Genomic DNA, 16640 nt, shown 5'->3' with positions numbered 1-16640 from the left:
ACGTCATTCCTCATCGTCTGATTGAACCCTAATGGTATTGAAACATAAACAATAAAAGCAAATTAGTAGTATGTATTAAATTAATATAATCTACAACGATAAATTCTCGGATTTTTGAGTTTAGAAATTAGAATTTGCCGTGGTTGCTTTCGTTTATATATTACAATCGGGTACTTTGTTTTCCGTCGTATGTAATATTTAACTAATTTCAGTCTTTCAGCAGTCACTTCTGTTGTGTAGTTACTTTCAATACTGAAAACAGATTCGTCCACATCATTTTGAATATTTTTAAATAACATCATAAAATTTCAAATATTTGTCTAAATTAGTATTTTGAAATATTTTCTGACACGTGCTACTCTACTGCTGCTAGATTACGGCAAAATTTCATATCGATTGGGTCTGGGAGAAACTTAAGATTAAAAATTTTATTAATCTAACGGTCACTTTAAGTAGTAAGCTGATAAATCTCGAATGAAGATTGATAATAAACAAGGTAACGGTTGCTAATGTCACCTCCTAATAATGTAATAGGAATAATCAAGAAGTACCGGTGGTTAGTGGTGGTTATTTTTAGACAAATTTACAAAAAAATAAAACCCCGAAGTCAGTGAGCTAAAACACATTTTATTATAGGAAACATATAATTCTTTTCCCGTTTGAATAGATTCATATTCAATAAACATAACATTTCTAAAACTTTTGATTCCAGGATTGATTCTGAAACTTGTTACAAAGTCAATTCATTTTCCAGCTTTTTCACTTTATTACAGAGGAATATCAGTTGTGTATACTTTAACTAAATCGATTACCACTCTCCAATTCCAATTTTTAGTAAATTTTAACATTCACTTCTGTGAAAATTTAACTATAGAATTCATTATAATTTTAGTTTTCCTCCACCATATGTAACCACACCAGAAAGTTCTATATCTTGGCTGTATGACGAATTGGATGTACACTGGAGGAAATGGCTACCTAGTTCAGTTAGTAACACAGTCAGAAGAGGAGCTTTTTATTCAGTTCTTATTAGACCAGGATTTCGACTTATCTCCTTAAATATGAACTATTGTAATAACAAAAATTGGTAAGGATATATTTATTTCACTCGTTGTTACTGATAATGCAGAAATATACTTTTCGATTTTTAGTATTTTGGTCTTTGAGGATCTAGTGCAAATAATTTTTATACCATAGTAAGCAGAATCAAAGTACCTTGAAAGCCCCTCTGTTCTAAAGAATGAATGTAAATTGATCCTAATCAAATTTGAAATCTTAATCGCTTAACTTATTGCAATATGCAGTATGAAAAAAGGTATTGAGGAAAAATTAGTACATCACTAAACAAAACTGCACAATTATGTTTGTTGCTCAACTAAAACCGTTCAAAATGGCTTCTCGTTATTTAGTACAGAAAGAAAAAATGATAATTATCCAATATTATGCTGATTTGCTCTCATGTTTTGAAATGTTTGTCATTTCAAAGATAATAAACCCATGATATCTGTTTTCGTTTGAATTATTTATAAATTTTTACAAAACTCTGGAACATTCAGATACGGTTTTAAGCTACTTGGCTCATACAAGACACTTTCATTTTTTCCTATATATTACAATTTTTAGCAATGTTTTGTATGAAATCCTATAGCTGCGACCGAGCTTTCCAATATTCCCTCTTGATGTAATTTTTGATGCATTTTTATTTTAAATTGCTGCTTGACCAATATTTTACAGCGTTTGGAAGTTCTAGTACTTTATTACCTTTAGAATTTTCCAGGTGGTTACTACTGAACAGCACAGATCCAGCAACGGAACTTCAATGGTTCATATACGAACTTCAGTCAGCGGAATTCAATGGAGAAAAGGTGCATGTAATAGGTAAGTGATTACAGCAGAAATGAATAAAGAAAACAAAAGAATTACAGTTTTTGTTATTAATAAGTGATGGAGAATCTGTTTAAACCTAAAAATTATTGTTTAATAATGTATAAATACGAAAAATGTGTACACTAACTGTCTTGGAGTTAGTCCAATTTCTTCAGTTAATACCTTTAGATAATTTAAAATTTAAATGTTATGACTTAACTACGATTATATGAAAATTAACTCGAAAAATACTCGCAGCATAGTTTTAGATACGAAAATACTGGAAGCAAACGCCTTGGACAGGTGACAGGTGGACATACATTAGACGAATTTGAAATTGATCAAGTCATCAGTCATTGTATTTGTTAAACACGTGTAATCTAAAAATGAGTGATATCAGATTCAGCTTCAGGCACAGTACAACAGGTTTTGCAGGTCTACAGAGAGAATGTTTTAGGAAGTACCCAAGTATTTTGGTGGCTTAAGATATTTTCAAAAAGAAAAGAGTCGGACTTCAGATATTCTTCAAATATTTAGAATATTCCTTTGTTTATTTATTTTGGCACAGTAGAGTAACTTCTATTTTAACTATAACGTTCAAATTTTCGAGGAAATTAATTTGTTATTGACCTTCCACGCCATTCGTAGTTTTAATGAAATCTCGGTATCTATTGTATTCTAAATCCTCCTTTATCTACATATAGTCGCTGGTAAGTTTTTCAAATATTAGATATTCATCATTTCAGAAATCATACGTTGTGATTCCACACGAAATAGTCTGAAACCATACTTTCCTATTTATCTTTTGGAAACATATAATAATGAGATACTACATGTGAGGTGGAACTTAATATTACTACAGCCAAACATTGTTCAAACTGGCCGGCAACAGTATGGACCCAGTACACGTCTTTATTCACAGTAGTAGCCACAGATGGCAATAGAAGAGGGCAAAAAATAATCGATAAATATTGTCGATAGTTTGATTAAACTTCGTATTATTTATGAATTTCACTTTTTGTCGTGATATTTTGCTCAGATAATGTATAAATGAATTGATTGATTCAAACCAGAAAATGCGAGCTTTATCATAAGTGCTGATAATAAAAAAACACGAGACCTATTTTTTTTCTTGGTCCCTTACACGAAGCAAATTAAGTGACGTTAAGCTTAACGATTCTTATTTCAAACTTGTTTTCCCGAGAGACGTATCAAATAAATCTATTGACCAGTGCCTGTTAAAGATGTTTTACTAAAATAAATCGACGAAATACTTTCTCTCTGAAACCAACATTTTTCTCAGTAATTACAATATTAGAACCATAGTGCTAACGTCTTCAGTTTATGCCTTCAATTAACGTGTCACATACACGCTCTGAGCAAAAACATAGAGGACGTGATTTTCCAGAATCTAGGCAATTCAAAAAGCAAAACCTAATTAGTCAATGATTTGATTTATATGAAATATTATCTCTCAGCACAAATAGAGCAGAAGTTATAGTGGTGTGCCTGATGAACTTTTGAACTACTTGTCGATTACTAGTAGAAATAAAATCTTATCCAATAGAGTTCTGGACGAATTGTGGGCATTTTAAGCCGATTCTATCTAAGATCGCTTTGAAGTATTTGAACTGACATATATAATACACACATAATATCGAAACGATTTATGTTTTTCTTTCTTCCTAGACTACTTGAACTCCAAGTGCCGTAGATGGCACTTGGAGTTTAAGTATTTAGCGTTACAGGTAATTTATACTTAGAATATAAAGTAGTACTGTATGTTCTGAGAATTAATAACAATCAATATATTATTTAATTTCAGGTCATATTCCACCTGGTCATTCCGATTGCCTGAAAGTCTGGTCAAGGAATTATTATGCTATCGTCAACAGATACGAAACAACTATAACTGCCCAATTTTTCGGGCACACCCATTATGATGAATTCGAAGTGTTTTACGATAAAAAAGATTTATGTAAGATTGATTTTCACCTGATAATTGAGATGATTAATTGCATACGTATGAATTTTTGCAGCTAGAGCAATCAGTATTGCCTATGTAGGACCATCGGTTACTCCTTATTATGATTTGAATCCAGGGTACAGAATATATTACGTAGATGGTGATCATGATAAATCTACTAGAGTAAGAAATTTGTTATTTAGTTATTCTAATGGTTTTAGCATTAAAAATGGAGCGATAAAAATTGTACTTCTCTCAGACATCCGTAGCTTTTTGTTGTCATCAAAGGTCTGCGTAAATACCCAGCTCTTCATTATTGTGAATAAATGAAAATTAGTAGGTGCAACTTCCTTTTCAAATAAATTGAATACGCCATTTCCCGCGTGAGGTTGGTTATTGTCATGCAATCACACAACTTTCGTCGGCGTTTGATTTGGTCAGTTCACAAAAGGTGGCACCAAGTTTGCAGTACTGCGTAAAGTTTATTATAGCAACCACGAGAAAAGAGAAGTACATCATAAAAAAGCTTATTTTGGAATTTTCTTTGCCCTCACTTCATTGACTTTTGTCACGCAATTAACATGTCTCGTTAGTTATGATCAAATGTCAAAATTGCTACTATTCGCTCATCTTTATCGCGGTCTGTAAGTAATGTTAGCACCCATTTTGTATATACGAATATATGTTGATAATTTCAAAGAAAAAAGTCCCTGGAACTTTTGGAAAAATAAGCAAAAACTCCGTTATCGTCAAATGGCAGTTGTCACGAATCGTTTCACAAATTTTAGAAACCAGTTCGGGTATCAACTCCTCTCTTTATCTTGAACGTTATTTCGGCACTTTTAAAACACATTATTTGCGGATGAAATTTCCATTTATTACGTTGACAATAAATTTCCGTTTTTCCACCAAGAAACTGAGAGAATTTCCAATTACAGCGCACAATCTAAGATTGGTATTGTTTCCGTTGTGGTAGCTGGCCGCCAACTGAGAAAGTTTTTTGATTGATTCTTATCTAAATTTGACAACGTCTAATTATTTTTTGTTTGTAATTTTGTTTTTTATTTTTTATTTGTTTTTTATCCCACATCTGGGATAGCAGAGAATTAATAAATGTGATAGTATTGAGGGAAATGTGTAACGAATAACATAAGTAGAACATCTGGTAGTACAAAAATGCTTTAAATCCGTCTCTGTGATAAGAGATAAGAATATTTGTTTCATAAATGAAGAATTTTTCCAAGTACAATGTATCACTGTTTCAAACAAACATCTATGTTTGTATGACATGAAGAAAGAATTAAAAAATATTACTTTAAAAGCTAGGATATGGGAAAATATTTGAATGTAAATAAATTTATTACTTACTCTTACAAACTTTCTACGACTATTGGTCGTAATTATTAATTGTGCATTTTTCACAATTATTACTGTAGCTGTTACTAAACGTGCTATTTCTAACAAGTAGGCTGAAAAGTTCGTCGGTTAGCATACAAAAACTTTTTTTAATAGAATTTGGTTTTATTAATCAATATAGTTACCCTACGAGAGTAATACAATAATTATAGCGGTTATACAATTTTTCGATATCACTTTTACAGTACGATTTGTCTTTAGTTTCAAAATAGGATTCATTTTCGGCGATTATTTCCTAATCGTCGCAAAATTTCTATCCAGTGAAAATTCTCAGCAATCAGTTTTAGTTTATGGTTATTCAAAATTATTTTGTAGACTTTTTTTATGTTTTCGTCGGTGCTTTAATAACACACGAAATTCCTTTTCAAAATTTGCTTTGCTCCAAATGCTATACCAACTATTAGTATGTTGTTTGTTGGATGGTGATATTATTCTTGATGCTTATTTTGTTTAAAAAATTGTTCAATTTCGTTTTTATTAAGGCTGTTGTGGACCACGAAACGTGGACAATGAATCTTCGTGAAGCGAATGTTTATGGATATCCACTGTGGTTTAAGCTTTACACTGCAAGACAAGCTTTTGGTTTAGATGCGTTAAGACCCCAAGATTGGGACGAACTTGTTACCAAAATGACCAATGATCCTAAGTTATTTGAATTATTTTATAAGTAAGTATGTTCAAATGATTTTTACTACGACAGAATCTCGCTTAATTAGGATTATTGTGTAATTGCCGGTTTTATCTGTATGTTTTTTGAAAAATACGTTATAAAAAATGTAATCTTAAATATTACGACAGTTTTGTATGAATATGACCAATTTTGAAATTAGAGAGAACCATGCACAATTCATTCAATGGAACGTAGAACTTCCAGGATGAAATTTACGTAAATTTTCTTCGGTTTCTTTAATTGTAAAAAATAATTTAAAATTAACAGAAATTCTTTGTTCTCTATATTCAACCAACTAGGCACACATCTGTCATATAAATATATGAAGAAACATTTATTTATCAGAAAATTGAAATATGAACAAATTACAAATCAAATTGAAAATAAATTTCTTTCTCCATACTTATAAACGAAAAACATCCAAATTTAAAATAACCTAATCTCAATATTTTCATATTGATTCAATTTATATTTAATCGTGAGCCATCAAGACAATATTTAGAGTAATTATCTAATATATATATAAAAACAAGAGGTAATTAAAATGCTATTTTGTTTGGTTCCCGGACATTTAAAAATTTCGATGTGATCACTAATGCGAAGTATTAAACTGTACGCCTATTGTTGTTTACATTTCAAAGAGATCAGCTCTACTCTTTCTTACAACATTTTCAAAACAATAAGAGTCCTCAATGTTCTGAAAAGAATATTGGGTCTCTATGTATAAATATTTTTGTAATAAAATCCTTCCTTAAATCGTCAATCTTCTAAAACATTTAACACTGATATTTCATTATTCGATTTACGCGAAGCTTTAGTTCTCTCTCCACTTAAATTTTTGTCATTATATTAGCTTTCCAATCATTTTTTCAGGTATTATTACAAAGCAAGTCCGGTAAGACCGAGTTGTGATATCGCGTGTAAAAAGAAAATATTATGTGATCTACATTCGGGTCGATCACATGATAGAAAAAATTTGTGTGAAAATATTGAGTCAAGAATAGATTCTACCTCCAACGTTAGCTGGAGGGAATGGTTCTATAACACCATATCAGTTTCGTGAGTATAAGATTTTGTAAATGCATTTATTCAAGGTGGTAGGATGTGTAAATATTATGAAACTAACAAAAAAAATAGAAATCGCACTATTCTACCATAGTACTAGATTTCAAAATTTTACCAAAGCTAGTAGTGTATGTAGTAAGTGTAGTCTTATTAATTAGGAACTCAATATAAATAAAATAGTTATATAAATTATATAAATAATTTCAGTTTACTAAAGATATTTAATTGAATTTCTTAGAAAGAAAGTTCTCTTGGAACTACATAATTTTCAATAAATCAATTTTTCTTCGATGGTTCTTTTTATTCTTCTTAAACTAATCATAACTGTAAGTTAATTTAAAAATGTAACACTCTCTATAGAAATACAATAGAAAGACAAAATAATTTCGTTCTAAAGAGTTATACAGTTTCCAATGCCAAAATCCAGTAATTTCAGACATATTTGCATCAGTTTATCTAGTACAAAGATCGATAACTGTTAATTTTCTAAATTGAAGAAAAGGGCTTATTTGGTATACGGATGAATCCAAAACACAATTAGTAGAAGAAGAGGAGCAGTTTATTGTACCGACGGGTATATGCAATTTGGGCCTCTCCTGGATACTTAATTAAGCAGTCACTCGCGACGGCAGTTATCACAGGTGGCGGAAACCACCGATATCCGATACACCAGAATGCATGCATTCAACCCGAAAGAACTCAGCTCAAGATCAATGTCCAAAAACCTTGTACCCTCATTGAAAATATAGAAGGAAAATACTGGTTTTTTGGATGGCTGAGGTACAATGGACAAAAGATCCAGGACAATTTTTCCCCCAACCGCACCTCGTCTCTTTTATTAATATTATTCATGCCATATTAATGGATGGATGGATGAATTTATATCAGCATTCATTAGATACCACTAGTTGAATCCAAATCTGGCTTTATAAATATTTCACAACTATGCCAATCAAATTATTACACCATCTCCTCATCAATAGACAAATTATTGATATTAATTTTTGACACGGAACTATACCTAGAAAATATAAAGGTGAGTATGAATGAAGTAGAAACAAATCAACGCAAGATAACATGGGATTTGTTAGAATTAAAAAAATAGTTGCAGGAGACAACAACAATTATGAAAAAGTCCGTGATAATGGCCCATGAGTACGCGTATCTATTAACCAATAACTTTGTTAAGAGGTGGAAGTTGGTATTGATATATTTTCTTCATATTGTGTTTGATTTCTATTCAGACTCATGATCTTTAATTTTAATAATCTAACAATAACTGTTGGTTGTAATTCAAGGAGTATTGCTTGGTGGTGGTAGATAGTTATTATTTCTTCAAACTCTTCTTTTTCATTTTATATTGCATAGGAAATGGGTTTCGAGAATTTTTCCATGGATTTGAAGAATTGCAGTAGACATTTCTACATCTGGATATCAGGTACATCGACAATAATTGAAAGACGTGTATGTTGTTCTTATTGTCAATTATCTAAGAATAATAATTGAGATTTGTTAGGATCTAAAACGTGTTATGTTCAAAATTACCATTAAGTGGAATTATGAAAAAAAATTTTATAATGAATTATAAATAAGGACTCCTCGGTATTTATCGATTACTTCAAAACATTTTATTCAAAGATAATTACGCCTTACAAAAAAAGTATTAAACCTTAAAGAAAAACCAGATTATTGTACCGCACGTTATATTGTTTTAAAAATTTCAGCTCTTGCATAATATCTCATTTGGTTGCTCGGTATTTGACAGTCACCTAATAACGTACTTATTGAATTGTTGGCAAACATGGAACACGTGTTTGCATTATAAAATTGTCGGTTGTTGGAGAGATTCGACAGCCATCATCGCCAAAGCAAGTCTAGTTGAACCCGAAGAAAACATTTCGCATATTTTCATCATTTTTTGAGATAGGAGGATTTTCCCACCTTTATACGTCCTAAATCGACTTATTTCTACTTTTAAAATACTGATACTATTTGTAAAGTCTTTAAAGTCACTATATTTTCACCATAGACAAATTTTATTAATTCGAGAACGTCTTTAGAACTTTTTTCAACAACAGCCGGGATGGGTGATTGTGGTGATGAATTTATCAATTCTTAAAATAGAATCCTGTTGAATTTAAGTGATTTTTTTTTGAAAATTATCAATTACAATTGATTAATTGAAGCGTATAGGTTATTTAATTGACATTACTTCAAGTTTATTACTAGTGTTATCAGAAAAATACCCAATCGATCAAAAAAGAGAGACTTTTTTTTATAATTATTTTTATAATAGCCTCCTTGAGTCATGAGGATCACCGAAGTGTGAGAAGCTGCATTGTCCTGGCCGAAAAATACTTTTTCCTTCATTAAAGGCGTCTCCCTTTACCCTTTAAAACTATAATGCGCAATCTTCTCTTTTTGAAGATAGTTGTTGAACACAACCCCATTACTATCCCAAAAAACCGTCGCCATCACTTTTCCGGATATCCGACTCATTTTGCTATTTTGCTTAAACCGAGTGAATAAGGCTTGCAAATTGTTCATTCAAATGCGCTTTTGGTCCAAAGTGTTCTTTTGATATGCCGATAGCTTCTTCTATTCCTTTAACCTTGATACGACGATCATCCAGTCACATTTGGTGAAAATTTTTGATACCGCTGGTTGTTGCAGTTTTTAACTGTCCCGAATGCTCGTCATTAGTCAAATTGATACGGCTATGTTTGAATTCAGCTGACATTTTAAGGTTTTTATTGATGGTGAATTGTCTCACAGTGTCATTTGCATAGGCGTATTGTCTTAAAAAAATTCATGACAGTTCGATACTCAATTTTTAGGAAAATGTTCACTTATACGATTGTCAGGAACTAAACGTTCAAAATGGCTGAAATTTTGATGATAATCTCGCATGTGCAAGTATATTTCTTAATGATATGGATAAGTAATAAAGATAAGATAACTTTCCAGAAAACTCTCGTATTTACAAAAAACAATCTCCTTTAAAATGAAATTATTACAATAATCATGTTTATATGGCTCTTTGAAATATTTGAGAGAGAATAGTTTCACTAAAAACTCTTTATGACGAATCAAATCTGATTTTTTCATTTATAGTTTTGCCTGTAATTAGTAATAAACATTTTTCTAAACTGTAGATATTTTTAGTTAGAGAAATGGAAAATTGATTTTTCCGAATATACTTATGGTAAATATAGTTGTGTAAATAGTTGTACTATAAAATTATTTTCTGCAATTACGAAAGCATATCAAATTTGACATTACACACATACTAACTCATACAAAGTACATTAGTATTGCAGAAGTATTTTTAGTGCAAATAAGTGGTTGTGGAAAGAAATAAATGTATTTATATGTTTTTCTTGTAGAGAGGTATAAGGGTGGAACAAACTACTAAGAGCATTTGTATATAACTTATAGGTAGGTAATTTTCTTTTCTTTACTATTTAATTTATTAAAATAAAACTTCAAGAAATCAACTTCTTACCATTTCCAAAAATATTCAATTAACCTGAAAATTCATTAGTAAATTGTATAAAATATGTACATTATTCTTAGTTTTTGATTTAATAACAGCGTTATAAATACACATGTATACAGAATTTGCAACCTGTAATTTATAGACCAGGAGTGATAATTTTTTAAGCCAAAAAAATAATAGTAGGATGCAACCCATTGGAAAAGAGGAGAATATGATAAAAATAATAGGAGAAATAATTTACGGGTGTTCTAAGGTCGGGAAGGAAAAAGGGGTGAGTTTTTAAGGGTAAAAAATGTTTATCTCGATTTCCAGCAAAACTACAGGTCTTATGAAAAAAAGTCAAATAGCAAAGTTGTAGGTTATGAGAAGATCTACAACTTTTGTATATACATTTTTTTCACATAACCTCAAAATTCATGAGAAAAATTCAAAAAACTAAGTTTTTCGTTTGTAATTTTCATCTTTTACAAAAAAAAATTGGTGGGTTTTTTTTTCGTTGAAATCTCTACTTCCTATTGGTGGAAAAAATATTAACATCACCTTGGTAAATTTTCTCAGAAAAGGCAAAAAATAAGACAAAAAAACTCGCATTCGATTTTTTTAATCATTATGTACAATTTTTAGTTATTCATTAAATTTTTTCACTCTCATTACACGAAAACTTTGATAAACATAATTAAGTAACTAGTAATTATAGTCTAAAATTTTAATAAATATCTAAAAAATTTTACATAAAGAAATTTTCGGATGCGAATTTTTTTTCTTTTTTTGCCTTTTCTGAGAAAGTTTACCGTGGAAATGGTATTTTTTCACATTATCGAAAAGTAAAGATTTCAATGAATAGAAATCTAACCGACTTTTTAGAAGAAGATGATATTTTAACGGGAGAATTTTCTTTCTAAAATTGGGGTACTTTTACGATATTATTTCAAAATAGCGTAAAAAAATAAATATTTCAATTGAAATGAATTACAGTATATTTGGGACATAAGAACATAAGTTTTCATCAAATTTCGTGAAAAAAAATCTTGTTCGTAAAAGATCAAAATTAAAATCTTGGTTTTTTGAATTTTTCACACGAATTTTGAGTTTATGTGAAAACAGTGAAAATACAAAAGTTGTAGATCTTCTTATTACCTACAACTTTACTATTTGCCTTTTTTTCCATAGGACTTGTAGTTTTGCTAGAAATCGAGATAAACCCTTAAAAACTCACCTCCTTTCCCTTCCTGACATCAGATCTCCCGTAAACTATTTTTCCTTTCATTTTTATTATAGTCTTCCCCTTTCCATTCTACTATAATTTTTTTTTCACTCATAAAGATCATTATTTATAATGAGAAAAGATTTTTAATAATATATATTGTTTCTTTTTATATTTTCACAGCGTGTCAATGTTGATGTCTATCCCAAGACTAACCATACAACTACCAAAATACGTGTTGGGACTCGGATAAAATGGTTAAACTAGTTTTTAAATGGATTTCTAAAAGTGATTCAAGTCGTGGTGGAATGAGTGAAAAACAAAAAGAAATTATTTATTATTATAATTATTTACTTAGATAATGTTGAAGAAGTTAAAGCTTAAGGTATAATTCAGTTAGTTACACTGTTTTATTTGTTTTTATTGTGACAACAGTCGACACTCTTTCACTTTTTCAAACATATAAAGGCGGTTCAGTAAGTTTTTTTTCAACCTATGAGCTCTACTAAGGGCGGTTCAGTAAGTTTTTTTCAACCTTTGGGCTCTACATATATCAAATGTCTGTCTAACTGTATAATAAAAAAAACAGATTTGTTGAAATCATCAAATTAGGTATTATTATTAGGTATTATTTGATTGTAACATAATTTTTTTGTAAGTCTTCAGATTTGTAGACAAGTAATAATCGGGGCTGAGTCCTATTCGAATGGAAGACGACCTAATTTTTTGCTTAATACAACGCCTTTTAATATAAAAACTGCACGTGTATGCACCTTTGCATTCCACCTGTACGAACTTTTTTTGCCAAATGCAGTTATTAGGTATCTGGATCAAAGCAAAACAATTCAAGATGCCACATGATTGCGTTTCTTGTCGATCATGATCAAACGCAGAAAGATTTATCGAATCCAAGTCATTACTCAAAATTTGAACCACTGAGTAATGTCGTCGTAATGGCTTCCATAATTTCTTGTACTTGTCTGATCGGTCAATACCATATCGTATTTTTTTAAATAGTTGTGAGTTAACTGGACATTTGAATTGAACACAGAAAACCAAGCTTAGGTTTTGGGCAATGGTTTATTTTTACAAACAAAATGAGTACACGAAAGTTACTTCTTTCCACTATCTCCTCAAATCACGATGTAAGTCTACTAACACTAATATTGATACTGTTGCTTATGTAATGTTCATCTGTCTGTAAATGTTTATAAGAACGAATTGATATGAATTTTTAATGTTGGACGGATCAGATTAACTCGACAATGATTGAAAATACAGTTGCAATAACCAATTGAATTTCTGAATTAAATAGTTTGCTTTTAAAGTCTTCAATAAAATTATCTGCCATGAGCTGATTCAATCATAAAATGAAAATGTGTAGATATTGAAAACTAGCCGTTATTTCAATCAGAATAATATAGGAATGCTTGTTTTTTCAGTAAACTTTATCATGAACTTAAAAAATATAAATCATATAACATAATGTTTCGGACACTATCCCGATTGCAAGATATTAAAATCTGAGTGTAAAGGATTGAAAATTATGCGGATAAATTCTAATCAAGGGGGGAAATAGTTTTTGATAAATAATTTTTTTTATAATAAATTGTGAGAGGTTTAATATACTTCAAAGTACATTTTTAATATCTGAACTATACCTTAGGCTAAAATTCTGTAATAAGTGGTCTATAAACATTCAAATTACATCTGACTCATAATTTTTTGTTTTTATAAGTTGATTCTCACAATACTATTGTCCTAATGCTTCAAGGTACGTCCGGAGCAAAGTGCTAAAGCAAACATTGACTTTATTCATCATCGTAGTTTTCATTAATTATTCCTATCCAATGTATGAGATCTACAAATAACATGAATAATAAATATTTTTTTACTGTTATTATGTATCACTTTATACAATCTAATGTTTCTCAACGAAAAGGGGCCCCATAATTCTGGGTGGATGGCACCAGGTCTTCTAAATGAGAAAAACTATAATTACCATGAACATAATTTGTGTGGTCCCCTTGGATAAGTTCCGTCCTGAATTTTTTATGAAAATGTCTCGTTAAAAATCACTAAGGGACATTTTGTAGTCATCTCGACGACGAAATGTAATTATTAACAGAATTGATTTCTCAGAAATGTTATTTCTATTGCATGCGAAAAGCAAAAAAACACCGTTTTGATAATGAGACGATGTGCATAGGTTGACGTATTTTGACCTTTAGTGGTCAAAGTTCCTCAGGAAGGATCTAAAATGCTTATGACCGGATAAGATAACGTTTGGAGCGTTATGAAAGTTTAGATGTTATAGTTTTAAATTGTAAAGACCACTTAGTACGTCACTAATACATTTCACTTAAATATATTCTATATTTCTATATTTAAGTTCAATATTACTTCAGAAACAATAAGTTTACACTGAAAGATCGCTGGTATAATCCTTAAAAAATTGTGTTATCCGGAAAAAAATTCTACAAATTATCTCAATGTTTATTACGACCACCTGTTAAGGTAACAGCTGATCTAGCATTAAACTGATTTTTATACCACTCGCTAATTTTGTAGTACAATATTAAAAAATATTATCTTTAAATATAATACCCCCTAGGGGTGAACATTGATCATGCTATCTCCTTAGAATTACAGATAACAACTACTAACCTTGATGTTAGATTTCTATTGAGAGGATTTTATACAGGAAGATTGTTTTTTCATCTTGGGATCATAATCACAGACCTAACTGTCATTTCCATTGATTTTTGAGTATTTTCCTTTGTATATCTTTTTGGAACCGTTCTAATATCCCGTAGGGGTGAACATTGATTATGCTATCCACACAGAATATCATAAAACAACCACTAAGACCATGATGTTAAATTTTTATTAACAGGAGTTCTTAGAGGAAGATTGGGCATTGGTTTTCTATCTTAGGGTCATAATCATACACCCAACTGTCCTAATTTCGAAAATAACTACTTCATAAGATATTTTAAGTTCTTTAATATGAGTTTTATGAGCTTCTATGACCCTTTTTTCAACTTGAAACATAATTTAATGTCAATATGTATATCAATCCATGTTTCACTGCACTATAGTACCTATATTAACAGTCCTACAAGCCAAAATCAGTACAATCTGCTTGTCTTAACACTTCTTTTGCCTTTTTTACATCTTGGAATAAAATTTAGTGTTGATACATGTTTCAAAACTTATTTTATTGTAGAAACTGTGTTAAAATGGCTGCATTAGCAAATTCACAACTTGGAATAGGTTTTAGCACATTTTATGAGCTGCTTTCAACGTGGGACATAATTTAATGTCAATATGTATGTTAATCCAAGCTTCATTGTCCTAAAGTAGCCATATTATTAGCAGACCTGCAAGCATATGTCACTGACGAAACTTCCACTAAGCTTCAGACATGAAATAAATACAGATGAGCTGAATGACAATTGTGGGATTCATTGATGTAATGAGAAGATTCAAAAGAATTTCAAAGTCCGAGTTTATTACTGAAGTGCCACACTGAACCAAAACTGTATAATTCAACCTAGTACTCGTGACTTTCACATTGATTTTGTATTTGAATAATGAATAAACTTTGTGACCAAACCAAACTGCTTGGATCTTTAGCTCAAGCCTCTTCTATATAGATTGTTTTTTTACCCAATATCATATCTAGTTTTCGTCTATCTAAATCTTACTCTTTATTATTCAGTGGTCTTCTTACTATAATTCTAGCTTAATAAATTAATTTATATTCTTCCTTTTACCGCATATTTACATTTCGTCTCTGTACTCAGTATTTCAATTCAAGGTTTTTATATAATTTATGTTTCTGTCAGTATTTATTATGGAGATAGTGAAATTTTTTTTGGTACATACGTTTTTGCTTTAAAATACGTTTTTTTCTACAGAAGAGATTTGTATTTACTTTTATAAATAAATAATCGGTCTTTCAGTGTATCAATTTTATTTAAATTTCTAAAGGTTATGTAAATTGTGTGAACATTGAAGGCTGTGTATTTTTGACATGATCAAAATACCAACATATATGTCTGATATTTTTCTGAATAAAGACACAATTATTTATTTTTCTTATAATTATAGTGAATAGTAGAAGTAGAGCATTTCACTACTAATTTTTGATCTGACAATCATTTCGGTGCTGAGTAGTAAATGTTGACTTTCAACTATTTCTTAGTTAAAACATGTACATATTATTCTACAAATAAACATTAAAAATATCATTGTATTGTTTTTTTATAAATGTACCTAAATTTTCAATTCCAAACGAATAGCACTTTCTTTTTCGACTTGCATAATAATATGAGAAGTTTCGTATTTCGAGGTTAAGAATTTGATACATTTCACGCACTTATCGTTTTGTTTACTTAAAGTTACTGTGGATTGATCAAATTGACAGTTGACCCGACCTATCCCAACCTTGACCCTATACTTACCTCACACTATTTTGTTTTATATTGAGTAAAAGCTGGTAACCATGTTCATATTAATTTTAATTTAGTTAAGTTGGCAGATGATATGGCACTTTTTGATATGTTCAAGTGACAGTGAAAAAGGGAAATGAAATGGCGACAGGCAAGCGTGCTCCAATTTGTAATCTCAAGAATTGTTAAGTATTAAGAAACAATCCGACGATTGTTTAGCAAGAGTTTTGTTAATCAAAACGAGTATTGTCGGTTAAAAAGGTACTTTTGAAAACTCTGTTCAATAAACTGAACATTTTGTTAACTTTGGACTTCATAATTTCTTAACAAAGAACCCAAGCCCACTGAAAATAACAACAGTTACAGATCGTCCTTGGCGGTTTTTCTTGTGTTGAATTCTAAACATAAATTAAAAATTTTAAAATTTGCAACATCGACTTATCATTTATTCCTCGTTTCTCACTAGATGACTATAAAAAGTTTTTCAAAATATTGCT

General features: G+C 30.2%; 1 protein-coding gene across 5 annotated transcripts in view; it reads left to right on the top strand.

Moving 5' to 3' along the window:
• The window catches only part of LOC130441063 (sphingomyelin phosphodiesterase), a 47213-nt gene extending 31271 nt beyond the window's left edge, over nt 1-15942 (top strand). For 3 of the 5 annotated variants that reach the window (XR_008909585.1, XR_008909584.1, XR_008909586.1), the window contains 9 exons: nt 893-1087; nt 1778-1878; nt 3692-3844; nt 3906-4015; nt 5731-5915; nt 6792-6977; nt 8352-8421; nt 10370-10421; nt 11870-15936. Coding sequence is in view for 2 of the 5 variants with exons in the window: in XM_056774564.1 (XP_056630542.1) it covers nt 893-1087; nt 1778-1878; nt 3692-3844; nt 3906-4015; nt 5731-5915; nt 6792-6977; nt 10370-10379 (940 nt within the window). In the remaining 3 variants the exon portion in view is untranslated. Of the gene's footprint in view, nt 1-892; nt 1088-1777; nt 1879-3691; nt 3845-3905; nt 4016-5730; nt 5916-6791; nt 6982-8351; nt 8422-10369; nt 10422-11869 lie in introns of those variants that run through there. The other 2 variants (XM_056774564.1, XM_056774566.1) reach the window with 2 other exon arrangements.
• Nucleotides 15943-16640: the final 698 nt, after the last annotated feature.

This window comes from Diorhabda sublineata, chromosome 3, assembly GCF_026230105.1.
Source record: "Diorhabda sublineata isolate icDioSubl1.1 chromosome 3, icDioSubl1.1, whole genome shotgun sequence".
Classification (NCBI taxonomy): Eukaryota; Metazoa; Arthropoda; class Insecta; order Coleoptera; family Chrysomelidae; genus Diorhabda; species Diorhabda sublineata.
This window is presented reverse-complemented; position numbering and strand designations above follow the sequence as displayed.